At 46.7% G+C, this 26975-nt stretch overlaps 1 protein-coding gene across 7 annotated transcripts in view; it reads left to right on the plus strand.

Annotated features, from left to right (window-relative positions):
* Window positions 1–26975, plus strand: part of SPICE1 (spindle and centriole associated protein 1) — a 591766-nt gene that overhangs the window by 326520 nt on the left and 238271 nt on the right. For all 7 annotated transcript variants that reach the window (XR_013599733.1, XM_078656677.1, XM_078656679.1 and 4 more), the window contains one exon: window positions 19651–19798. Coding sequence is in view for 6 of the 7 variants with exons in the window: in XM_078656677.1 (XP_078512803.1) it covers window positions 19651–19798 (148 nt within the window). In the remaining variant the exon portion in view is untranslated. The remainder of the gene's footprint in view (window positions 1–19650; window positions 19799–26975) is intronic.

The raw sequence follows: 26975 nt of genomic DNA on the forward strand, positions 1-26975 counted from the left end.
CCGATCTGTGGTGAAGAGGGGGTTTAAGGAAAATGAAAATAATAAAAAAATATAAAAAAAGAAAAACTTACCATACCACAGCATCTCTCCTCCATCTCTCCTCGTCGCAATGCACCAACCGGAACGATCAGGAAGTACACCCAGGCTCTGATCACAATGCTGCAAAGCAGAGTTGTGATTGGTTTAGGGAAGCATGGGTGCTTACAAATCATAACGCTGCAAAGCAGCGGTGTGTTTGGTCTGAGCGCTGCGATTTGGCGCTCAGCCAGAGAACCTGGTGATCCGCGTAGTCGCTGGACCAACCGGGTATTCCTACATCACGTTTAATGGAGGTGATACGGTACCTATAAATGTACAAATCACATTTATACACAAATACTGAAATGCGTTTTGCACCCACTAAGAAAATCCTCACAGCAGTACAGACTGCTGTAGTGAGAAAGAGCACTAGCTGAAGTAAAACACATAATTGTCGTAACCCTGGTACCAACCATAGAGGCTGCCACCAAAGGAAGCGTCACAAATGTTAAAGCTTTACATCCACAATGGGTACACTGGCCTAACTCTCTCACTGCAACCGATGTAGACTACCGATTTTATTCTTCATTACAAACACAAGTGTTTTTGTAGGATGAACAAGAATATCTTCTGCCGAATGACATAATGCCTCTAGATCAATATGATTGCATAATCTACACTGATGAGTCTGCCCAGCCTGCCGTAGGAACTAAGCAACAATATTTTGCGGGGTGCACAATTGTAAAGGGGCGCATGCATAATTGCACGTTTCATCCTGAAAAAACACACATGCAGTCCCTAGGGGACTGTACAGGGCAGCTGGCAGATCTTAAGGCTCTGATACTGGCACTGCAGAATATGGATTATGGATTCCCCAGACTTATAGTTTGTGATTCATATTATAGTGTAAGTCATACAATCAATACCTCCACTACTGAGGTCATACTGGATTTCGAGATTCCAAGGGTTGCACAATAAAGCACAAGATGATTTGGGAACAAGTGGCAAAGCTGAAAGATTGCTTGCCACTGGCTCATGTAATACACACATTGAGTCGTCAACTTGTTGGCGTTCACGTTGCAGGGAATTCTATAGATGATGAAGTCACTAAGGCAACAGTTCGTACTTCTGCCGTTGTTGCAATCACTCGTTGTAGCATGTGAATAGACAGAGACATCATGGTGGCTGTCAATGCTGCACGCAACGACTCACATCTGCTTAAAGGCTTTCCACTCAAATATTCCTGCAAGTTAGATGCATAAAACATACCGTATGCTCACATTCCAGGAACACTGATCGCAGATCAGGATTAATGCTAGCTGCACATGAGGGTCTGGGTTCAGCACATGCAGGGAGTACTGCTACAGTTTCATAACTGAAGCAGCACTATAGTGGCCTGGTCTTACTAAACTGACCAAGGACTTCGTCCTCAAATGTGACATGTGCCAGCAGATTAAAGGTTCTATCATAGTACGTCCACCATAGACGCCTCTATTGATTTCAAAGAAGCCTCTGGCTGGCGTCTATTTGGGTCACTGCGGTCCCTTACAATCAGACCAGGCTTACAAGTACATATTGGTGGCAGTAGATTCATGCTCCAAATTACTGTGGGCATGGCCACAATGGTTGGCTGATGCATGAACTGTTAACCCCTTCGCTGCGGGGGTTATTCCCCCGCTGTGCTGGGGGGCAGGGGGTGCGCACAGCGCCCCCATTCTCATAACGAGCTCAGCTCGTCATGAGCTACAGTGCTCCGGTGCTCATGACGAGCTGAGCTCGTCACAGGTGCATTGGCTCCCGTGGAACGCTCAGCACAGCGGGGGAATTCTACCCGCACCAGAGCGTTCCACGGGCCATGACGAGCTGAGCTCATCATGAGCACTGGAGCGCCGTGGCTCATGACGAGCTCAGCTCGTCATGAGCGTTGAAGGTGTTAAACTGTTAACAAAGATGTGCGAGTTTTCATCAGAACATATCCAATTGGCACACTACATTCCGACCAGGGTCTGGCATTTAGCTCTCGGGCTTACAAAGAAGCCACAGGACGTTTGGGTGTGACCTTGCAATACTCTCCCCTCCCCCCTTATCATTCTGAGTGAAATTCGGTAGTTGAGAGAAAAAACTGAGACTTAAAGCAGTCTTTACAGCAAGGGTACTTGGCTCAGGTCATAGTTTGGTCCATCACCTATATGGGGTTCAGAGCGCAATTAACAACATGCCAAGAACATTTTTAGTTGGTCGTACTCCATATGAAGTCCTGTTTGGGGTAATAATGTGGGTCCCAGACCTCGACAATGTCTGCACAGTAGCGGCAGACAAACCGTTTGACATAATTGAACGTTTGGCTATTCTACAGGAACTAAACGGATTCCTGGACGGAAATCGCAACGTCCAAGTAAAACGCACAGCCACTGGTGAAGTGAAGGTTGTACCAGCAAGAGCCTGCTGGGTCCCGAAGATTGGTGAATTGGTCAGGGATAAAATTGTAGATAAGAAAGAATTTGGACTATCATATAATATCATGTACCTGTCCTGTCTGTCGAAGGTACCAGGAACTGTACTACTTCTGCCCCTTGCCGGTCGCGGAACTGAAACTAAGCCACCATTGCTGCCGCCACTCTCTTTCAAGCTACACATGCGTTCTCTCTATCTTTGGCTGAAAAAGACATATTTTGTTACTTGTTGGTTACACCTTTGGATTACTATTTGATTACTTTTCCAGGTCCTCTGGATTGATGTGGTGACTGTCTTGTTTTCTGCTTCTGAACAGACATGATCTCCCAGAACGCTCCGCAGTCCTACTTGTGAACTTGATATTGAAACTTAATGCATCATCACACTTTGAATAAAGGGACCTGTCTCTGGTGAACATTACAGCTGTTCCAGTTCCAGAAGGAATAGTATGGAACAGGGTATCATATGATGTGTATGGTCCCACTGAACTTTTACAAATTCTACGTTCGTTAAAAATTTCATTACATTATATCATCGCCTCTAGTACTATTTCTGATGATTGGGACATTGATACAGTACATAATATGCTAGAAGATCTAGAGCAGTTGAATATATATTCTCCTGACGAATTGTGTGATGGTACATCTAGTTACAGTGATATGTTCAATTATCAACATTATGGTCACCACTTTCTACACAAAGCAAGTATCCCACGTGCTGTTTATAATTTTACCCAATAGGAACACTGCCCGACACCTCCAAAAGGCACAGAACTTTGCCTGTTTTTTCTGTTTTGACACATCTGACCCAGCCTCATACTTCTACAGGCTTGCACCGACACCTGCAAAATAAAATATATGCTAACAAATACCAAGCTTATATACTCTGTTTCTTTTCTTTCCCAGCTGTCTGCACAGGGTTTTGACTTTTGGAAAGACACTAAAGATACAAAATCTATGTGGGGGACAAAGGACTGGCAGGTTCAGGGAATCTTATTTAGAGCATGCCTAATACCACACCAGATGATTTTTGTGAACAAAACTGTGCAACAAACTTCCTGTTTTGGAATGGCCAAGATGAAGGATTTGCACACACCATGTATTCCCACATTCATACGTTTTGAGAACTGGCAGCATTTTACACAATACACTGAGGATACACTAGATACCATGCTGTGTAAGGGCTCTTACAATTCATCGGACTCCAATTGGAAGGGATGTTTGGTTTGGCCCTTAGACACTAATGGGTATCTGTCCAGATTCCTGGTTAATGCCAAAGGGTTTAAGATCAATAGACTTGACCAATGTTATGTACAATCAGAACACTCTGGTTTGGTGACGTCATACCTCAACACTATCTTAGGTGAAACAACACTTGTCCCTTCTGTCTGATGACATGGATCTCAGGGATTTCTTGTTGGGTCCCTGGAACCCATGTCAAAAGCGATTCTTGTATGCAACATACAATGAACTCTGGAAGGTCTCTCAACAGGAAGCTGCTGAAAGGCTACATGAGATTGATTGGATTAATCTAGAAAAGGCTTTGGCAGTGGTTGACAATGGCATGGCCACATTATCCTCTAGGATATATTCATTGGGCAGCATAGTATTGTCTGCAATTGACATAATGCAGCAGGACGTGTCCATTTTACAATACAGACTGTCACAACTTCGGTCAATCATCTTGTTAAGCTGGAAACTTCAAACCTTACATTCAGGCCATGTGCTGTGGTATTATATTAATGCATCTAACCTATCTTCTTTATATGATCTCCCTGAGAGACAACTATAAATGGCACTTAGAGATGCAAAGTATACCATATTGCACATTGAAAAATCAGAACAATTTCTTTTCACTGGCCGAAACGCCTTCCACGGATTGGATAATCCATAGATGCATCACCGTACCACTCACGACTTTCCCATTCCAATATTGTCTACAACATGAAGGCAGATATGAAGCGTTAGGAGAAGGATTTCTGCACGAATACTGGGAATTACCTTTCAAGTTCTGATGCTGGAAAAGGGACACTGATGTTTTTCTCAGTAGTTCTGAATGTGAGAATGCCTTAAGCGGGTCCTTAGTATACAAGGACATTTCGCTTCACGGGGCTTGTAATGCATCAATTGCAAACTTGTCCTGTTATCTGAAGGGTTCTCCAGCCTCTGTGATTTGTCCGGTTTTTAAGTTACTCTCTAATGGGAGTTATTTGATGCTGAAGGATCAAAGGCTGCTGTTGAAGGGAACCAGGCATCGCTTATCTTGTGAAAGTTAATTCCATAGTTACTTGTTGTACACAGGTAATGTTTCCACCGGCCCACAAAGTTAGGGTGGCAACACCGTGGCCTTCATTCTCTTAGCAAACTAAAAGCCATGCTTTTTCAAAAGGATGTGGCCTTTACATCCACCAAAGAGTCAGGTTGCGAGGTCTTTGTCCGAAATACAGGCATTACTTCATACTAACTTCCCACTGCATTTTGGGGAACTGGTCCACTGTATCTTTAACATGTCTGATACAAAGGAAGGAGCATACTTTTAGAAGATGCATTGGTTCTAGACTGGTTAGTAACTTTCAAACAGTTATACCATCATTTATACACTCCGCACTAGGAAGCGTTTTTTGAGGTCTTCAGCGTGTCCTGCTACTTGTGACAGGAATCTTGACTTTTAATTTTTCTGCTCTGCAATAGATGTCCCAGGTCCAACCAGAATGGAGGCAGCACTGCTTGTGCTGCAATGCCGTGAGCGCATTATACACTCCTTCGGTACGCCTCTGCTTCGAGAACTGAATGAGAATTGGTTCGTCTCTTTCAGGCCTGTATGGCCTCCCTGCATACAACATGTATTCCGCTTCAGCCATGAATGCGTGCTGGATTTCTGACACTGATAACAATTGGTTGCGTCACAGGACGTTGAAGTCCTAATGGATACTTTAAAGGCCCATGGGTATAGTTGTCCCCAATGTATTCCTTTGCTGCTTAACGCATTCTTCAATCCACCCTGCGATGATTGGGCTCTTAGTGAAGTGAATATCGGCTCCAAGGATCACTTACAGGATGTTTTCCCTCTCTGAGCGGCTGCTGTGAGAACTGTATGGAACCACCTTTGCCCAATAAACCTGCTTTGAGGTATGCTTCTGGGAATGTCATCTACGTTACCAGCGACAGCAATGTTGTTACTACCACCAGGAACATATAAACAATTTTCTTTTCTGTTTGTTGGGAACTATTTGGCCTGTTTTTAAACATAATGAATCCAAACAATGTTTTTCTGTTTTTATTCTAGGCATCGTGGCTATCTGAGTGCTTGGGGTTTCAATGTGTATAATTGCTTTCATGAGTATTTTTTAAGATGGACCGCTTTTAGATGATCATAGAAGTGGTTTTAGGTTTTACAGCTATTATACATTTAATATGGCCTGCTGTTTTTCAAATAGATTTTTTGGTCGACCCTTAGTATGATGAGTGGGTGTTATGTGCCGCATTTAAGCCCATGTAGCAACACTGCACATTTTCTTACATTGTCCTCTTTTCTGCACAATAACATAATTGCTGTGACCTTTTGCACATATTCGAGTGCATGACCATGTTGGACTAGTTTCTCTGAAACTGCTTTGTTTATACATCTAGCTTGGCACAACATTATCCTGATGCCTCAAACACTGTGTACAAAGCCTTTAAGCACACTGTACAAATGTTGTTTCTTCTTAATCCTCGGGCGATAGGGCTATCTGCCTATCAATGCTAATCTGTGTATACATCGCAAAGGTGTTTTTTATTATAAATAAAAAAAACATTTACGGGGGATGGTAGAGGAGACGTTTCTGCTGACACAGAAAGGTACATGCATGCTGAGGCTTCGCCAAGCAGCTGTCTAACATCTCCGTAAGGGATGTCCAGTTAGTGACCATGACGGGGTCCTATATTCTTTCCCACCAGGTAATGGGGTTGGATCATCCGCGGCGGGATTCTTGGTTCTACACCTACATACACTGTAGGTATGCACAAATTAGGGATTGCATATTAGGAGTGTGCCTGATTACTACCTTGTACTATATGCCTGCATTTATACACTGTCTTAGCACCCTGGTGGAACTATATCTGCTAATTATGCTTTTGGTGTTTGTAATCACTTTCATCTGCTTCTGTCTACCGATTATCGCAGCACATGCATTTTATACATGAATACCTTTAGTTCAGTAAATATATTGAAAACATCCCATTGTGTATTCTCTGTATACTTCTCTGAGAACAAGAGTGCTCGAGCCAAAAGGTTCTAGTTCTGTTACCACGATCCCTGAGGGGTCAGGGTTGTCCTGTTTAGTGGTTGCCAGAAATCATTCACTCCTCATTTGGGATGGGGGGTGCTTATGGTGGCAATGTGAGCTAGCTGGTCTCTATGCCACCTCACCCAAAGTTTATCTTGTCCACAAACACGCAGATCCTATAGATTAGTGGGAACTACACGACAGCGGCTTGCCGAGCTACTGGTATCTGGTTTCAAGAGCGAGGTGCAGGCGAACATCAACACCTATTTCATTGTAGAAGTGTTTGGCTCTGTGGTGATGGCACACTGCAACAGCTTAAGAAGGATCATTACATTGTCAAAGTCATAGTGGCGCTGCAGTTTTGAAGTCACCAATGGAGAGTGGCACCCCCATGAGGAGACCAACTGCAAGGGGAACTGTACAGAGCGCTCTGCCACAGGCACCCTTCTGACTGACACACAGGGCAACAACAGTCATCAACTTAGAAGTGCCAGCTCCAAGCGACCCAGTGCCAGTCCTTTTGGGACAAGGCAAGAGGGAGAGGCCAACCCTCCAGAGGAGAATTCTCCTCAAACAAGTGACTCCACATACCAGCCACCCCACCACAGACACCACATTCCACAGGAGTGGAGGAGTGTTGCATCAGTCATATGGATCCTCAACATCATCCAACACAGTTATTGCATAGAACGTATAAATATATCACCTGGGGTCAAGCCAAAGAGAAGAACACACTCAAAGGAGTAAAGGCGATGCCTGCAACAAGAAGTGCAGGACCTCTTAGGAAAACTTGCAATAGAGTGCCCACAACAAAAGTGAATTGGGAGCCTACTCTGTATACTTTCTAGTTTCAAAACTGGACAATTCTTTTAGACCAATTCTTGACCTCCACTTCTTGAATGAATTTATAAAACCAGAAAATTCTAAAAATAAACACTACAGGATGTACGCCTGTGGCAGTGGAAAAAAGACTATATGTCCATTATAAAATTAAAGGATGCTTATTTCCACATCCCCATGGTAAAAATCATGGGCACAATGGTCTCCTGCATCCCACTGATTCCCCACGCAAGACTATAAGGGAGACCGCTTCAGGAATGGAACCAAAATCAATGGTCATTGCAAAGTGGCAATGGGAGTTGCAACGCAAAAGGTACAGAAAGAGATGACCTAGTAGAATTTGAACAACATAACAATAGGCAGTCCTTTCATACATCCAACTCCAATGATGATCATCACCACAGATGCATTCCACACAGGCTTTGGAATGCACAAGGTAGAACTCAAAATCAGAGGACTGGGGGCCAGATGTAGGTGGCCATTTACCGGCTGGTAACGGCCGATTTCGGCCGTTACCGACCGGTAAATGGGTTATTGGGATGTAGGGGGCCAATTTTACCGAATCGGTAAATTTACCGAATCGGTAAATTTACCGAATCTGTAAAATACCGAATCGGTATTTTTACCGATTCGGTAACTTCTAGATGTAGGTGGGACTCTTCTGAGTCCCAAAGGCCTTTCAGATTCGGTATTTTACCACCCAATCCAATTGGGTGGTAAAATACCGAATCCAGGTGTGCATGAACATGTGTGCATGCACACCTATGCCATGTGACAGACAGACATGCCCTTAGGACATGTCTGTGTGCCACATGGCACACATGCCTGTTTTTGTGGTGCTACAGGGTGTCAAAGTGACACCCCCTGCACCCTTGCTGGAATCGGTATTTCCCGAATGGGTAAATACCGATTCGGTAATGCCCATTGATTCCTATGGGCTTCAATGCCCATAGGAATTAATGGGCATTACCGAATCGGAATTTACAGAATCGGTAAATACCGAATCTTAACGATTCGGTATTTACCGATTCTGTAATACCTTCATCCCCCCCTCTATTTTACCACTTCTTAAATACCGAATCGGTAAAATTCGGTATTTAAGAAGTGGTAAAATGAAATTACCTACATCTAGGCCTGAGTGATCTAACACACAAATGTCCTGGAGCTCAAGACAGTCTTTCTGGCTCTAAAGGCCTTCCAAATGCAGGTGGGTGGGAAGACAGAACATTATGATTGTGTTGTCCATTTGGAATTGCATTATATGAACAAACAAGGAGGGCTAGGGTTTCCTATCCTATCAAAACTAGCCCAGGAGATTTGGTGATGGGCCTTTCAGACAAGGTTAACCTTGATAGCAAACCACTTGCCAGGCGTAGAAAATAGGGAAGCAGACAGATTATTGAGGAAAGCATCCATATAAAACAAATGTGAACTAAATGAATAAATGCTTCCAAAGGTGCATCAGCAATGGGCACTCCAGATATCGACCTGTTGCCAACCCCTGAAAACAAAAAATGTCAAGAGTTTACATGCAGGCATCCACACTGATTTATACATCAGAATACCCTGTTGCTAGACTGGTCAAAGAGATCTGTGCATGCTTTTTAACCAATTACTCTCCTACCTCTAGTGATAGACAAGTGCAAACAGTCACAAATGGCACTGATCTTAATTGCTCCTCAGTGAACAAGACGGACATGGTTCTCAGATCTGGCTGGTGGAGATTGTGCAGGGAAGAGTAGAAAGATTATCTGCACCAGTCTGACCAATGCCCCTTGCCGCAGCTGGAGCAAAGTCTCAAAGGACACATGGACCAACGCCCTCAACACCACCAACCCCATCACCTCCAGCAACTTATAACAGAACGTCATAAACTTCAACAATTGGATCACCAACAGCGCCTACAGCGTCACTCCCATCAGCAACAATACCTATAGAAGGTCCACCAAGCAGGTTAGCTGTTACATAAAAGACCTCAGAACTGCTAAACAACATTGTAAACAGCCGGAAAGGATATGGTGCACCAGTAAGAACACAACCAACAAGACAGCCTTCAAGACATCCCTCAACCTCGACCACCAACAGTTGAGCGGATCAAAGAAAAAGGCCTTAGCCTTTCGCATCGACTCAAGTTCCAATAACAGCAAAGCACTCTTCAACATCCTCAAAAAGTTCTCCAACGCCTCAGCTGCAACAAACATTACCCCCTCACAGGAAATCTGAAACAACCTTGCAAACTTTGTCCATGACAAGATCGCCAACATCTACAGAAACTTCAAACCCCAGCCCAAGGCCACCAACTTTTTCAAGCAATATAACAACCCCATTACCACCATCGACCTCCGACTAACAGAATGGAGCCAACTTGCCCCACAGTACACCGCCTCCATCATAATCTCTGTCCACTCAGGGTCCAAACCTACCAATGCCCTCACTACATCTTCAACCATGGTGAAGCCAAAATCAGCCACATACTCCCCACCTTCTTCAACACCTCAATTGCCATGGCCACATTCTCGGAGGACAGGAAAAACTCACCGAACCCTCTTCAACTCTTATATGACATCTCTTGCCAGCATTGCCAAAAGCCACGGACTAAACATCATATCCTACGCTGACGACCCGTAACTCGACCTCTCACTCTCCGAAGAATACACCAAGACCAACTTCCACAACTGCATGACAGACGTCGGCAACGGGATGAAGGACAACTGCTTGAAGCTCAATTCGGACAAGACAGAGGTACTGATTTTTGGAAACTAAAGCTCTCCATGGGATGCAACCTGGTGACCCTCAGAACTCGGACCTACTCCTACGCTCAGTGACCATGCTTAAAACCTAAGCATCATTCTGGGCAACAAGCTAACCATGACGACTCAGGTCAACGCTGTCTCCTCCTCCTCCATCTTCATCCTCTGCATGCTTTGTACGATAGTCAAATGGCTTCCTCAAAGCTCAAGATGCACCATCACCCAGGCCCTCATCTCCAGCTGACTGGATTATGGCAATGCTGTGTACGCAGGGATCGCAGCTCACCTTCTGCAATGACTACAGACCCTACTGAATGCCACAGCCAAACTCGTTGTGGATCCCCTTAGACAAACCCACATCACCCCCTACCTCGGGGAACTCCACTGGCTCCCTGTACAGAAAAAATGGCAGTTCAAACTCCTGATCCATGCATACAAGGCCCTGCAGACCCGCCTACTTGAACCACTACCTCAACTTCCATAAGTTCACCAGACACCTCCACTCCGCATTCCTTTCTCTAACCCTCACCCCGCGTATCCGACTTAGCGGATGCTGAGGTTGCTCCTTTTCCTTCCTAGCAGCAAAGACATGGAACAAGCTTCCCTTTCATCTACGGACCCCTCCATCTTTTCCAGAGTTCTGAAAGTCCCTGAAGACCTGGCTATTCAGCTAATCAACTGGACTTTGCCAGCGCCTGCATACCCTCACGTGTGACAAGTAGCACTATTCTGATCTGCTGATTGATTGACCTACTGCCCATGCAGGGAGGCAGGATCCACCATCCGAGACCAGCAGTCTGAGTCTAGCTGCCTGGCTCCTGAAGGCATAAAGTTTGATCACCTGGACCTCCCAAAGCGATCCATGCGCATCCTAAAGGATGCTCAAAGGCAAAGTTCAAGAAAATACTAAACCGAAATTAGGGGAAATATGTCCAGTAGTGCAGAGAAAAGGACTTATTCCTCAACAGCACACCACAGTGGTCAGATACCAAGCATCCTCCGTCCGGCGTGCATATCTGACATCACGAAGGGACAAACATGGCACCAAATGGTATGGTATGGTATGGTAATCTTTATTGCTTAATTAATTAAAATTTTAGCAATCTGTACAAAAACATATATTTAGAACAAATTCATATCTCATTTAAAACTAAAACTCTATATTCTTAGTCTTGGTATTTCCTATTTAAAATACATACACAATGCAAACAACAAAAAAAATGAAAGTAAGATGAAAATAAAAGGGTTGTGGGGTAACGGGTACTACTTGGCGGAGTCCACCCGTTAAAAGACAGTTACAGGCTTATTTAATTTGGCCATTAAAGCTGTTCGAGCATGATAGATGAATTTTGCGAAGTTGGCCATATGCTTCACTGTGTCCAGCAGGTATAGTTGGGAAACAGCCTCTTCTGCCATCCGTACTCCTATTTGGAGGAGGATAGGTCTTAGATAGATTCTTCGAACTGTCAGGAGGGCAGGGCAGCATAATAAAATATGAGATAAAGATTCCCGCTTATATTGACATAGTCGACATTCCTTGATCTCTGGTGCAGCTTTAACAGATGGATATAGCTGTTTTAAGGGGAGCACATGCAGTCTTGCAGCCAGGATCCTTTGAAGGGCTTGCCGGCCCACCGACTGTACCAAGTGTGGTTTTAGACCATTTAAAATATGCGGGGAGCTTTGAGTATCGTGGAAGCCTCTGACTGTCAAGGCTTCGATGTCCAGGTTTCGTGAACGAGTTCTTACTTGTTTTCTCATGACTGTTTTTATGTTTGTGTATTTTATTATGTTCGGATCCCAGTTTTCTATTGCTAGTTCCAGATGTTCTTTAGCTAAAGTCAGGCAGTCTGACCAGGGGTTACCAGTTTTTGTGAATATTTTATTTATTATTTGCTTCATCGAATTCTCTGGAGCTGCTGTCGTTAAATAAAAGTATTTTGCCATGCCTGCCAGTTCTTCCAAGAATTGTCGGGTAAGATTAAATTCAAGGCGAATTAGGGTATTTCTTGTACGTGCTGGTAGACAGAATAGCTTTTTATATGCTGTGCAATTAAGCTTTTCAAGGTCCTGCGACAGTTTTCCTGGAAACGCCTGTATACCGTAATTGACTGAAGGTAGCAGCTTTGCTTTCAAGACCCGTTGGATTGCCACGGTGGTCGGGCTTTCCAAGGTTGCGTTTAATTTGCAAATTGCATAGGTTACCATTTTGGCTTTCTGCATAAGCTTGAGTCGATGAACGTGAGGCCTACCGGTTTCACTAAGCCATACTCCAAGGTAATTATATGCTTGAGTCGTAGATAACGTGAGCGATCCCAGTCTCCATTTTGTTAATTTCTTATTTGGGTATCTGCCAAAAATCAGTATTTTGGATTTTGATTGGTTTGCCACCAGTTTATTTTTGGCATTGTAGTTTGCTAGGGCAGTTAGCCCTTTTTTCAAGGCCGACTTTTGTATGATCCAATATGACCAGATCGTCGGCATACTGCATCAATTGAAGTCTGGTTTCCCCGATCTTCGGAGTCACCAGGTTTGCTCCCTTAAGTGCTTTACCCAAGTCAGCTGTATATAAATTAAAAAGGAGCGGGGCAAGGACACACCCCTGCTTTAGGCCTTGGTCTGTGCCAATTTTTTCCGTGGCTGTTTGGCTCGAAAGTTTGACTCTTACCCACGTCTGGGTGTACAGGGATCTGATGGCTTGTAAAAGTTTTGGACAGATATTCCAACCTGCCAGTTTGCTCCAGAGGATGTTCCGGTCAACACCGTCGAATGCTGCTGTGTAATCAATAAAGCAGGCGAAGAGAGGTTGGGCACCCTGGGCCGTTGATTGTTGAGCAAGGTATGAGAGCACTATGATGTTATCTATAGTTGACCCTCCCGGGCGGAAACCCGTTTGGTGGAAGGGGACCAGGTTTTCCTTGGTTGCCCAATTTGTTAGCTCTGTAAGGAGAGAGCTTGCATATGCTTTACCTTCCCCATCCAGTAGGGCGATCATTCGATAGTTCTTTGGGTCGTCGCATACCCCTTTTTTGTGGATTGGGTGTAACAGGGATCCCCTCCAGGAGTCCGGGACGTCCATCATGAGTCTGCACTCCGCATACAGCAGACTCAGGCTCTCGGTCCAAAAGTTGATGTCCTCTCTGAAGAGAGAGCCAGGCAGGCCGTTTGGTCCAGGTGCCCCGTTGGGGACGTATTTTTTTCAAAATTGCTCTCAGAGCCTTGTTTCCAGCTGGTGTTGCATTGGCGTTGAAGGGCGTTGGTTCTGTTAAATTGTCAATTAGCAGGTCATCAAGAGAGGATTTTTTACTTGGGTTTAATCCCCAGTCGTTGGTATATAGGGATTTTACGTGTGCTACCCACGTGCTCGCATCAATCGAATTCTCTCTGCAGCAAGACCCCTGGCTGAGTTTATTTATATACTGCCAAAATTCTTGTGACTTAGAAGGAGCGAGCAGTTTGAAGATTGTCAGCCATTTTTGCTCAGTTGCCTCACGTTTCACTTGCCAGACAATTTTTTTATGAGCCATGGCCGCCTCCTGTAAAACCTTTTTGTCGGTTATTGTTCCAGTTGCCTTGTAAGCCCTGCGTTTGGAATTGAGCACTTTTTTGGAGCCCTTTATTGCAGGATGGAATCCGGGTTTGTATATGGTGTTGTCACGAGCTCTTTGATTAGTGTTCCCTCGAAGCTGTTGGGCAAGATCGTATGCCAGGGCACCCCATTCTCCAATTCTTCCCTGGTCCCTATGGTCAGTCTGCCACCTTTTCCAAGATGATTTCCATTCGGCAAATTTATGGATCGGGAGCAGTCCCCATTTGATTCTTTTGGGCAGATTGTATAGTTCATCTCCATTTGAGGATCCTATGTGTTGAATAGGCTGTCTAAGGTTTGCGCTCATGGACAGCTCTACCAAGAGTGCAGCGTGATCACTGTCAGTCCGAGGTTGAACAGTGTAGCGTATCATGTGCTTTTGTAAGTATTCGCTTAATAAGATATAGTCTATTGTTGTGTGATTGTTAAAGGTCGGGGTTATCAATACTGTTGGTTTATACTTCATGGAAATTTGATGTGTTGTTCCCAATTTATAGGCTCGCATTAGGGCATTGAGTTTTCTTGTGTTTCCGCTATGGTGTTTTTCATCAGTAGGGTGCCCTATGTCATGCAAGTTAAAGTCGCCCAAAATAATTGGATCCATGGCCGCGTAACGTATCAATAGGTTTTCGATCTGTTGTAGCAGGTCGGAGAATTTATCGTTTGAATTTGTCCCGTGGTAGTTGTAATGAATATTTATAAGAAGAATTGAAGTCTGACCCTTGGGCGTTGTTAAGCCTTTCAAGATCCCTGCCAGAAACATGTCTGAGTCATGCTGTATTACTTCAAAGTTCCCCTGTAATGCATGTCTGATGTAAGTTGAAATAACCCCTGATGGTCTCCCAAAGATATTGATCTTTTTTGCGGGTTTAAAATATTCAGCGTAGTTACGTAATGGTGTTGCTGTGATGGCCCATGTTTCCTGAACACAGACTATGTCTGCTCCGACCATAAGAGCTATAGCGTCGGAGCTTTGCAGGGCTTTGTGTAACCCATTCATGTTCTAGGACATTATATTGATGATTGGATTGTTTGTTGAACTGATTTTCAAGTTTCCACATGTTTTGGAATTTGGTTGAACTGTATGATGTCTGGTCTCTTGGTCGGAGCTAGTGGTATACGAAGCAGGTACGATGCGCCAGCTAGTGTCCTGCGTGTTCATTGTTGTGGGCAGAGGGTTATTTAACGGGGGCCCTCTAATGCTATTAGGAAGTGGAGTTTAAAGCCTGGGCCAGCCAAGACCAGTCTTTAGGGCCCTGCCCCAATATTGAGCAGGATCGGTGGCCACCTGCTGTGTGTTTAAAAATTTGTATTGAATTACTGACCAACTCAGTTGCTTGTGTGCCTCCTAGTGAACCATGTAAGATAGATCCGCAGGCGGATGGAGTTAAACGAATGGTGTCCGGGGTTTTCCTCTCCTTATCTTCGTCTCCCTGTTGTCTTGTTTTTCCTTTCAGGATTTCCGGATATTTCATCGATGGTGGGGTTTTGATTTTTATTCCCCAGTTGTCCAGCAGCATTTTGTGTCCCTTCAGGGCCTTCGCCATGTTGGAATTGGCGAAGGTTATCTCGGTAGTTTTGTTTTGTTCGCTAGGCCCTGGGCCAACGAATGTCACCCTCTCAATGTCCGTTGATTTTATGCTCTCCAAACCTGAAATATTTTTGCAGAGTTTCAAGAGATTCCCTCTGTTGAGGATGTCCCAGCTCCCTTGTGAGTTATATTCTGGGTATAACCATACTTTTTGATTTTCTGACTCAGAGACTAGTGATCGGGGGGATTGATTGTATTTAATGGCACCGTGGAAGCTACAAGGGGTTCTCTTGGGTTATGAGTGTAATTGGCCCCTGGAACCCTTTCCTCATCAGGCCCTTTTGTTCTTGTGGCATAATTATACTGGATGGACCCAGAGGCGATCGTATGTTCTCCCTGAAATCGATCGCCTTTATTACTGGCTTGGGTGGTGGTTTGTTCACCTTGAGCTTTGGATGTTAATTCCTGCTGGCTGCCATTATCGGCGTCAATCTGGACTTTTTTTAGACTGTCATAGTCCTCAGCGTAGTGAGCCGGCATGGTTGGTACTTGGTTCAGTTGGCTGCGTGGCACGGGAGCTCTGTCGATTAGAGTTTCGGGCAAGTTTTCCATGGGGGCGTCTGTTAAGCTTCTGTTAGGTCTTTCTATGGTAGATGTTTCATTTGTTAGTTTTTGGATGTCTTTATTTTGATCTATCGGGCTTAAGCCCCGGCCCTTCACCTCCCCCATGTTCGATGCTTTGTGAACCTTGGTTGCAGGTGTGAACCAGTGATCAATTTTCTCTTTTGCATAACTTTTATCTCTTTTTGCTTTGTTGAGTTTTTTAAATTTTTTCTTGTTTTTCCTTGATAAAGGTTGTTGAGCTGGAAGTGGTGGAGTTAAATCGTCCAAGGTGCTGGAGCTGGTGTTAATTGTTTGATTGGATTGAGGGTGTAAGTTTGAGTTCAGAAGGTGGAGGCTCTGTTGGCTGTTTGTTTCATATTTGGTATTGTTGGGGGTTACTTTGGATCTCTCTGGGCTATTCCAGGCAGTCTTTGAGCATTGGTTTAGAGGCAAGTTATTCTGTGAGTTTGATTTTTTCGTCCTATTCACCTCTTGCTTAAGATCCATGACTAGGGTGTTCATTATTTCCGGGAGTTTTTCCAGGGATTGCAGTATCGGGGAGCATCCGCAGTCCATAGTTTTCATCGTTATTTCTGTGACCGCCTGCGCTCTGCGTATTAAGGAATTTAGGTGTTCCAATTTTAAGTCCACTGCAGAGATCGAGCTTGCTATTGTCTGCAAGATGTTTATTTGGATGTCTAATTTGTCTGCATGCATTAGTGCCGCATTTCCCATTGATATCAAGGCCTCGTTAGTTACCGCGAGGTAGTTTTCTATCCTTTGTGAGGCCAGAGTGGGTTCCTAGCCTGGCAAGTGGGCATTCGAAATTGTTATGCTTTCCTCCTACCCGGGAACCGAGTATTTGTTTCCTTGGGGTCTCGCCTCTGCGTTTTCTACCCCCAGGTTGATGGGCGTCTGCGGGGTTGTTGGGGTTATCGGATTACCCGGGGGAGCCCCAGTAGTTTTGGAGTGAGCAGGGGTTTCTATTTTAGTGTTGAGTTGTTTATTTAGTTCTCTCCCCCAGGGGGAGTAGTGTTTAATTGTTTTTCTGGTGGTACGTCAGGTGAGCTTTCAAGAACCAAAGTGTGAGCTCCTATATCATTAGCTCCAATTGGGTTGTAATCTTTTGCGGATTCTTCAATTTGTTTCATTTTGCCTTTAATAATCAAGATATTTGGGGAAAGAGGGACTGCTGGTGCAGTGTTGGGGTTAGGTGAGGTCTTTTCGGCACTGTCTGCAATTTTAGAACAGTGAATGGCCGGCTTGGGGACTGCAGGGGATGTGTAGATTAATTCTCCATGGACTGGAAAGTTGTTTTGGTTCGGTTGTTGTTGCAAGTATTTCCTAATATCATTGTCTCCATTGGTGCTTTTACTATTGCAAGAGATGAGGCTGTCATCGTTGGCATTTGGCTTTTTCTTGTTGCCAGCTCTGGTGACCGTGTCGTCGTAGTATCGTGGTGTTCCTGAAGTACCAGTGACCCCATTTATACTTGTGTGTCCAGTAGCTGTTGGGAAGTTAGCTCTTTCTACTGTAGACCTGTCATGTGGAGTCGAGTCATGTCTTATGCTGTCTACGGGGTACAACATCTTGGCCTTTTGACGTCTCGCTGCTTTGTGGGGACGGTAGTTAGAGAGGGGTTGTGTCAGACCGGCGTTCCTTGTCCACATAATGGGTCTACGCCAGTTGGTACTTGGGTGCCGCCTTAGCTCGATTACGCCGTCTGATGTTTGATGCTGTGGCAGTGATGGATACCGCTCTTGTTCCTGCGCTGCACTGCTCAAACCAAAGCTATATGGGTCGCTGGGTGCGATGTAGATGTGGATACGGGTGAGGCTGTGAGGCTGTGGGGCTGTGAGCGGAGCACACAGGGGAAGCCTGCCGGCGGAGGTGGACCTAGTCACGTCTGCCCAGGTCTTGCCCCCCGGCTCTTACTTAGCGACCGCCTCTATCGGCAGTCGCGCTCACGTCCGTCGTTGCCGCCTGCCCTCACCTTCTTGCTGTTGCTGTTGCTGAAGTTAGTGGAAAGAGAGGAGGTATGGGCCTTCTATCGTGTGTCAATATGTCGAATTGTAGCCCTGTGTTCTGAGCTTCTAGTTGCTTCTGGTTGCTTCTGGTTGCTTCTGATTGCCCACTGTGACCCCTATGGCCCCTGAACCCACTGAAACTCCCCCTGAATAACTAGGAAAAGTCCGGTCAGCTGTGGCCGCACTTGTGCGGACTTGTGCAGACTTGTGCAGGCTTGTTGGTTTTCATAGATTTTCAGTTGCTTATTGAGCGTTACAGTGGGATGGGGTGGGGTATCGGTGGGGATTTCTTCAAGGGGCCAGTGAGCCCAGTGGGGGTGTAGATATGGTCGGAGGCGGTGGCAGTGGGGCAAAGCGGCTGGGGCAGGGGGAGAATCAGGAGCAGAGGGTTTGCAGTCTTACAATTTGCGGCAGCACTGTTCTGCCGCCTTCTACCTTCTGTCTGAGCTCACCTGTCGCCTGTCGCCTGTTGTCGTGGTGTGCTTTCCACCTGCCGCCTTCCGCTCAAGCCTTCTGCCCGATCTCGACCCGATCTCGGCCCGCATCTGTTTGCGCTATCTGGGGCCACCGGAATCCCTAGTGAAATTTCGCGGCCGTTATTTAGCTGGTTTCGGCGGCTCTCGGCGGCTCTCGGAGGTCCGGCGGCACAGTCTGGGGGCCCGGGTTTTCTCCTCTGAGGCACACTGACCGCGACCGAGCAGCTCTAATGCAACTCCGTGGCACCCCCCTTGACCGAGCACCTCTAATGCGGCTGTAATGCGGCTTTGTGACTCCGACTGCCGCTGCCTCTTGCCGCTTCCTGCTCGCTGCGAGCCGCACGCCGCCCGCTCGCCTCCTCGCTCGCCTCCTCGCTCCTCCTCGCTCCTGCAGCTCGTTCTCTCGCGGCTCACGTGACCAATCGAGAGCTCACGAACTCCGAACATGTGGTGGCGGTCTGCCACCAGCCCGCCAAAACAATGGGTGACGAAACTCAGCAACTAAATAAAAAAAAGCACAAGAGAAAAAGAGGACTAAAAGTATTCCAGACCCAATGACTAGGTGGCAGAATAATTCACAGCATGTGAATCCTGAAAATGTTAAACTACAAAACTACTCCTACTGGTAAGTAACCATTTAAAAAACGTAGTTAATATGTTCTAGATGTTAGAATGAGGTTCGTTAACTTTAAAAAGAAAAACTGTTGGAAGTTTTTCATTCATGAAATGCGTATAAAGATCTACAGGAAATAAAGGCTGAGGAAAAAAAATCGTTTTGTTTGATGGGTTTTAACAGAGTGGGCGATGGCTGCATATTTAGCAATATACATTAAGGTAGAGAGATGGTGTTTAATTGTGCTTTCTAACCTCCGATAACACCAGTCGATGTCTGTGATATAAAAGAACTGCATTATTCAGAGAACAATACTCCATGATAAGAGTCTAAGAAGCTCGAGCATGAGGCGGTACAGTCATAAGGATTATAACCTAAAGCTCGTTGCTCAGAATATTTTATCTAATTAGTTAAGATCTGATTTTGATTTTTTGATGTCTGGTTAACAAGCTGTAACCCTATGATTTATCTTCTACTTTCAGACAAGGCTACAGCTTCAAGCATTGTCCACAGATGAGCAACTTCTCTCACTTACTCGGGCTTTCCAGGGCATTCCAAGCTTAGAATCGACTACCATATTTCATAGACAGCAAGATTTAAACAAACGTGGATCTGAAGCAGTCAACAAGGGTTTGTGGCTACATTTCTAATTGTATTCTATTTTTGGCCCTTGATATAATATAGCTAGATGCTTGTTAACATAAGTAGAATAACACTTTTCATCATAACAGTGGCATTTCTGTCTTCATTGTGGCTGTAGTGTCATTTTGAATCCAGGTTTTAATGGAAAGGTCAGAGTAAAGAATTATTCTGATGGATACTTCTAACCGGAGATTGCTTACATTTAGAATATCGCCTGGCACCAGGCTGGACCAGGAAACTTTCTCAGCAGTTTTTCAGCGCTCTGCTAAGTGGTGCTGCGCTGCCTGGTGCAAGCTTTGTTCTACTTCCGAAGTGAGAGAGCAGGGCCACATATAAGCACCACTCCTGCATGCCAATGTCAGTTCCTTTCTTTCCTCTCTTTGAAATACAGGTCTGGAGCTTCGTTCTCTCTGTTGAACACGTTTTTCTTAGTGAATTCCAGTGTGCAAGGCAACAATGTCCCCACCTAAAACTCTAGGGTTCAAACTGTGCTGTTGCAGGTGTCCAACTTGCAAAAGGTATGCCTCTGGTGTATGGGCTTGGGGCACGACTACTCACCGTGTGAGGAATGTGCCTTCATGGACCGAGTGGCAATCTGGGACCGTGAAACCAAGTTGCATGTTGCAGAAACAATCCACGCCACTGCTGCCGATTCTAGGGTGCAGACCCATTCCCACTCTTGAGGCTGAGCCTGCATCAGGCCCTCTTTACTGTTAAGGCCATCCGGTAAGTCGAAGTCCAAATCGAAGAGGAAACACAAGAAGGGGAAGTGGAACTTGATCTCATCCTGCCCTTTTCCATCTGAAGAGAAGTTGCGAAGGTGTCAAGGTGCCACTGTATTTCCCTCCAGATCTCCGATTGAGGAGCAGATTCCACAGTCGATCCCAATGCAGCCCGAGTTCCCTGAGCTATTGGCTGTGCTACAGCAGGTGAAGGCCTTTAGAGAGTCCATACTGCATATTTTTGGTACTCTTCCAGTTACTTCTGGGATGCCTTCAGGCCTCCAGTCGTCTTCAGCCCCATTTTACCCTCTGGAACTCCCCTCAGGTTCTACACTGACTCTTGTGCTGACTTCCAATCTGGCTTCAGTACATACACTGGTTGCTTCTTCTTCATTGCCCGAGGAAGAACTTTTGCTGACTCCAGTGGTTGACCCGCGCTGAATCATTCTCAGCCCCAACAACGGTCGTGCTTGTACTCTGGCGCACCTGGTTTCCAGACAGTCTGATTCAGACAAAACAGTCCCTCTACCATGAAGGCATCCTTAATTGGTCCACCAACTTGTGTTTCAACTCTGACCCGAGCTTGCCAGCATCAGGAAATAACAATGGAGATGATGTGGATGATTTACCCCACATTATGATGACAGTATATACATGGATTACCAAGAGAATTTTGCTTGATACATCCCTTAGACAGGGTTGATTCCCTCTCACCCCGAACTGCCAACAGACGAGAGTGCTTCCTTTGGTGTAGTCATCTAACGTCCAGCTGAAGTCTTCAATCTACAACTTCCATGTGTTAAGATTTAAACAAATGTGCTTTGTGAAGTTCTACAGCCTGGGCTGACTTTTTCTGAGCCCTAATGTTCATTTTGAAGTCCTAACTGATATTGTTATGGACACTTGGTCTAAACTTTTCTTTTGCCCACCAGACAGGTGGCGCGACACCACAGACCAGTGACTGTCGACCACGATTTTCTTACACAGCATCCTATCCCTGAGAGTTTGGAGGTCCAAGCTTCCATCAGGTAGTTTAATCGAAATTCTTTCTCAGCAACGACCTCAGACAAAGAGTCTAGAAGGATTAAGGTGTTTGGAAAACATTTGTTCCTTTCAGCCAGCCTAGCGTTAAGATTGTTTAGTGCAAGTTGCCTACTAGCCCATTATATGGTTGCCCCATAGGACATGACCAGTGAGATCTTGCCAGTGGTCCAAAAAGAGTTTAGGGCCTCCTTGGCTCAAACCAATCAAGATGGTTAGGATGCAACGAAATACATGATTTGTGCTGGCCTGGGTATTAATGATTGTTTGGGGTGAGCAGAATGCACTAGTTTGCTGTCCCTACTCCACATGTGGATGAGATCCTCTGGCTTTTCTGGAGATATGCAAGCTTTCCTTATTGCTATGCATTTTGGTGTTTTTTTCCGCATTGATGAAAAAACTGATTTCTGTGCCCGAGCACGTCAAGGAAGTCCGAGGTATGGCATCCTCTTTGGATCTTTCAACCTCTGGCAGGCAGTTTCCTCATCAGTGTCTGCCCTTCTGAGGCAACTCCAGAGGTTTGCCATATATGCAACACAAGACAACCGTGCTCCCCCCAACCCATCCTGAAAATTCCAATCTTTTGAGCTTTAGAGGTCTCAAGAAAGCTTGTTTTCTGAGTTAATTCCGGCTAGAGTGGCACAGGATATTCCTTTACGCCTATCTGACTCTGCCTGTCTGACTCGGAGTTATAAAGATGGTAAGGCTTGACTGGGCTCAAGTAATCCTAATGGCTCCAGATTGGGCCAGGAGAGTGTGGTACCTGGAACATCTGGGCATGAGCATCTGTCCTTCAGTCAAGCCACTGCTTCAGGAGGATCTTTTGTCACAACAGCAGGTCCTGGTCTTGCACCTAAGCTTGTGCAAAAACATCTCCATGCATGGCGATTGAGCAGTGGCTGTTAACTGTGTTTGATCTACCACCTGAGGTTGTGGATGCTTTTCTTGCTACCAGGCATCCCTCTGTAAAGTCTCTTTACGATGCTCTATGAAATATTGTCCAAAGCTGAGAGTTCAATATTTACCTATGTTACACGGTCTTAAAAAAAGTGGCAGAAAAATGTTAAAATCTAAAGATGTTTTTTTGCACCTAAAATAGAACAGAAATTTAAATCTGCTCCTCTGGATCCTCTTTATATTCCAGGTCATATCCCTTAAGATTGTATGGTAATTCTCACAACCAGAAAGATGTACAATTAGTTAAGGTGCCCCCTATGGGCTGCCTCCAGACAAAAAAAAAAACAAATGCCATGATGCAGTGGGTAAGAGAGTGATATTAGGCATCATGGCACATTAATAACTCTCAGGCAGTCCCATCTTTTACAACTGTTTCCAGTGGATAGACATAAAAGATCCTCCCTAATAGTTTCCCGAAAACTATTGAAAGAGGGTGAAGAAATGTCATTAAGTGCAAAATCATTCCCTCTGCTGGCGTACGCTGCTTTCTTGGTGCTGGATATCTGTCATGCTGCCAAATCAATATCATTGTGATATAAAATCTCCACTCCTATCTACACATTTCCGGTATCCACCCTTGACCCTTAAATTTTAATCTCACAAAAAAGGGTCTACAAGGAGCGTTAATGGCCCAACATCAACCGTACTGCTCCAAAGTAATATTTAACTCGCACTATATTCAGGGATGAATCCGGTAATGGAGATGTGAGCAAGCTAGGAAGAATGTGGAACACTGTCTGTGTTCGCACGAGAACCCTCACTCACCCTAACCGGACCGCAAATTATTCAACCTGCTGGAGCCTTTTGGATAGCCCGCTTGCTGACTGTATTGCCTAATGTTTATTTATTTACTTAGATTTCTACACGCACATTATTGAGCAGAGTGACTTATAGTGTTGGTCCTGACAAATGCCTTGAACTATAAAGTCACAAACTACAGAAACATGTTGACCATTAGATAGGGGAATATCAATATCCCTATTCTCACTATGCTTTTAACCCTATCCATCAGGGCATATTAATAAAGTTGTTTGCCACCTATGAGGTAGTTTTATTCACTTTTGCTTCCTGCACTCTGCCCCCTTTGGTAGAAACACAATACATGCTAGAGAACACCCATGCTCCTTTCCTATGGGGAAGATGTAGGCCACACTGGGTACCTTAAGGTCCCAGATTGCGGATGGGACCCTATGATGAAGCATGTCACCTTAGGGTGAGTTAGGGTTCTCATCCGAACACACAGTGTTCCACATTCCTCCTAGCTTGTTCAGATCTCCTTTACCCGAGTCATCCCTGTACATAGTATGCGTCAAATGACTCTTGGATACCATTAAGAGAATCCTTGTTTCGCCTCTTAAAAGATTAAAATAAGACAACAATGATGTTCAGCAGTTCGAATTGTAACACTGGTGTCCACTGGAGTCACCTCTCTGAGTAAACAAACATTTCAAGATGCACAGTCTTTTTAACAACCAGCACAACTGCAGCAAACCTCACCTATCCACTCTTTTATGGTGAGGGACTATTGAGCCAATAATCAAGGCCAGAGCAGTGGTTCCCACTGTAAAGAGGATCTGGAAGAAACAGGTTAGTATTAGATCCTTACCTTAGAATATCCCCAGGCGTCAGACTGGATCTGGAAATTTCTGCGTAACAGTACCCCTGTGCGTCGGTAGGCGTCGTCCGCGGCTCTGCGTCCGTCGTCGGCACCGTGATGACGTCGTCGGAGTACTTAGGCGCCGCCCTCGAGCGCTGACGTCAGTTCTTCTTTTTTCCACGCCAGCAAGCGCCGATCCGGAAAAAGTGGTACCCTTAGTTACTTTTGACTAACTTTTTCGATCCTTTTTGATCTGTTTTTCGAGTCTTACAACTCCGTAGGTGCCGGTAGGGATGCCCGGGTTTAAGTCCTGCTCCGACTGCGACCGACTGATGTCGGTCACCAACCCCCATCGCCGGTGCCTACATTGCCTGGGGCTCGACCACGATGACAAGTCGTGCCCCAACTGCCGGGCTTTGACGTCGAAGGCTAGGCGGGAGCGTTCCCGTAAGCAGCTCGAGCTCCGGCAGTCGGCCCCGTGCCTTCGAGGTCCCGGTCCAGGAGGAGGTCGAGGGACTGGTCGCGGGGCTGGCGTCATAGCAGCTCGTCGAGTCGTCATCACTCGTCGGGCTCCAAGTCCTCAGGTAAGAGGCACAAGAAGTCGAAGCAGCGACACTGCTCTTCTGACTCCCCCCGACGCTCGTGCGATGCGGCCGGGGGTCTGGGCAACACCGCCCACACGGCTCCGCCGGAGCCCCAGGCGTCTCATCTAAGCCCACACCCGCCGGTCTCCTGGCTTAATATAACGCCGGAGGAGGTTCGTGATTTCCTCGTGGCAATGAAGACTCGCTTTCCTCCGTCGAGGGTTGTCGGCGCGCCTTCGGGCCCCGAAGCCCTGACTGGGGGCCTTGGCGGGCAGGTGCTTCGGCGCCATCATTGACTAAGGTCCCGACGCCGCCAGGCCCCGCCGGACTTGCCGGGTCGCCGCTGGCTGACCTCACGACCCCTTCGCCAGCGCCGACCTCCAGGGTGTCGCCCCCGACGCCGTCTCCGGACGTCGTCATCCCCGATCCTTCCTTCGGTCCAGATCCGGCATCGGAGCGGCGCCGGCCGAAGACTTGTTCTTCTATGATCCGGCTCCATCCTTTGACCCTGCTTACCAAGACATGGAGTACAAGGAGGGTTGGGAGGGGTCTGAGGACCCTCTGGCACGTGAGTGTCAGTCTTATCAGGACTCGGCAGAGGAGCTAGGGGAGGCCAGTGGTCTGGACACCTCCCCTGACACTGGTTTTGTCTCCCCTCCTACCGTGGCAACGGAGGAAGGGGCAGCTTATAGTGTGGTGCTGACGAGGGCAGCTAAAGCCTTGGCGCTTACGCTCCTTGTCGCTACTGTGAGGCCTAATATCCTCACTGAGGTCCTTAGACCGCAGGCTGGGTCTCCGTAGCCTTTGCTGCCGTTTAATGAGGCTCTCATGGACGTCCTGTTGGGCACTTGGTCCAGGCCCGCTACAGGTCCTCCTGTAGATAGGCACGTCGCCAGGTGCCACCGCCCAGCTCCTGGTGACCCTAGCTTCCTGTCCTCCCACCCCACCCCCGAGAGCCTGGTTATCCAGGCCTGTACCTCCCAATCCGCATTCCCGACTGCTCCCCCAGATCGGGAATCCAAGAGGTATGAACAGTTTGGGAAGAAACTGTTCTCGTCCCTTAGTTGCGGACTGCGGTCAGCGAACACAGCGTGCCTCTTGAACCGTTATACCCACTCTCTGTGGGATACAGTTGCGGCCGTGCTGCCTGAGTGTCCGGAAGGGGCCCGGGCGAAACTCGCTCAAGCCCTCGCGGAGGGTAGAGATGCGGCACGGTATTCCATCCGATGTGGGCTGGATACTACGGACTCACTGGTCAGAGCGATGTCCACGACGGTGGCGGTTCGCCGCCACGCCTGGTTGAGGTCCGCCAACTTTTCGGCCGATGTTCAGAACACCATCATGCACATGCTGTTTGATGGCAGCCACCTCTTTGGTTGCAAGACAGATCATGTGCTGGAACGCTTTAAGGACTCCAGGGCTACGGCCAAGTCCTTGGGCCTGTCGGATTCCGTGTCAGCATCAGACTGTCTTTCGCTCCTTTCGTGGCCAAGGAAGGGGCTCCCCCACACGTCCTTCCAGCCACGTTCCAACATTCAGCGCGGCGGCGGGCGTGGTAACAGCCGTGGCGGTGCCCGGGGACAGCGACGAGGCCAGTTCACATCCACCCCCGCAGCATCTGCCTCAAATCCCTCCTACTCCGAGCTTTCAGGCCCATTTCACGCCAGTGGGGGCAGGGTTTGCCATCACCTCCTCCACTGGCGCACCATCACTTTGGACAGGTGGGTGCTGCACATCGTCCGTAGGGGCTACTCCCTCCCCTTCGAGGCGACCCCTCCAGCCATGCCACCGCAGTGCCAATGCGTGTCGGGGATCACTTGCAACTTCTGCAGGAGGAAGTTACGCCCGGCCCTCTTGGCCAAGGGGGCTATCGAGCCCGTTCCTGGGCCAGAAGTAGGGTGTGGTTGCTATTCCCACTACTTTCTGGTACCCAAGAAGGGCATAGGGGGCCTACGCCTATCTTGGACCTCCGGAACGTCAACGGCTTCCTCCGGAAGGAGAAGTTCAAGATGCTGACTTTGGCTCAGGTCTTAGTTGCCCTGGAGACTGGATGGTAGCATTGGACTTGCAGGATGCGTACTTCCACATCCCCATCCTGCCGGCCCACCGGCGTTACCTGCGGTTCATGGTAGGCCACGAGCACTTTCAGTTTACCGTGCTCCCCTTCGGCCTTACCAGCGCCCACGGGTGTTCACGAAAGTGATGGTGGTGGTCGCAGCTCATCTGCGCAGGTTAGGGGTTTCAGTCTTCCCCTACCTCGACGA

The sequence above is a fragment of the Lissotriton helveticus genome, chromosome 8 (assembly GCF_964261635.1).
Source record: "Lissotriton helveticus chromosome 8, aLisHel1.1, whole genome shotgun sequence".
Taxonomy (NCBI): Eukaryota; Metazoa; Chordata; class Amphibia; order Caudata; family Salamandridae; genus Lissotriton; species Lissotriton helveticus.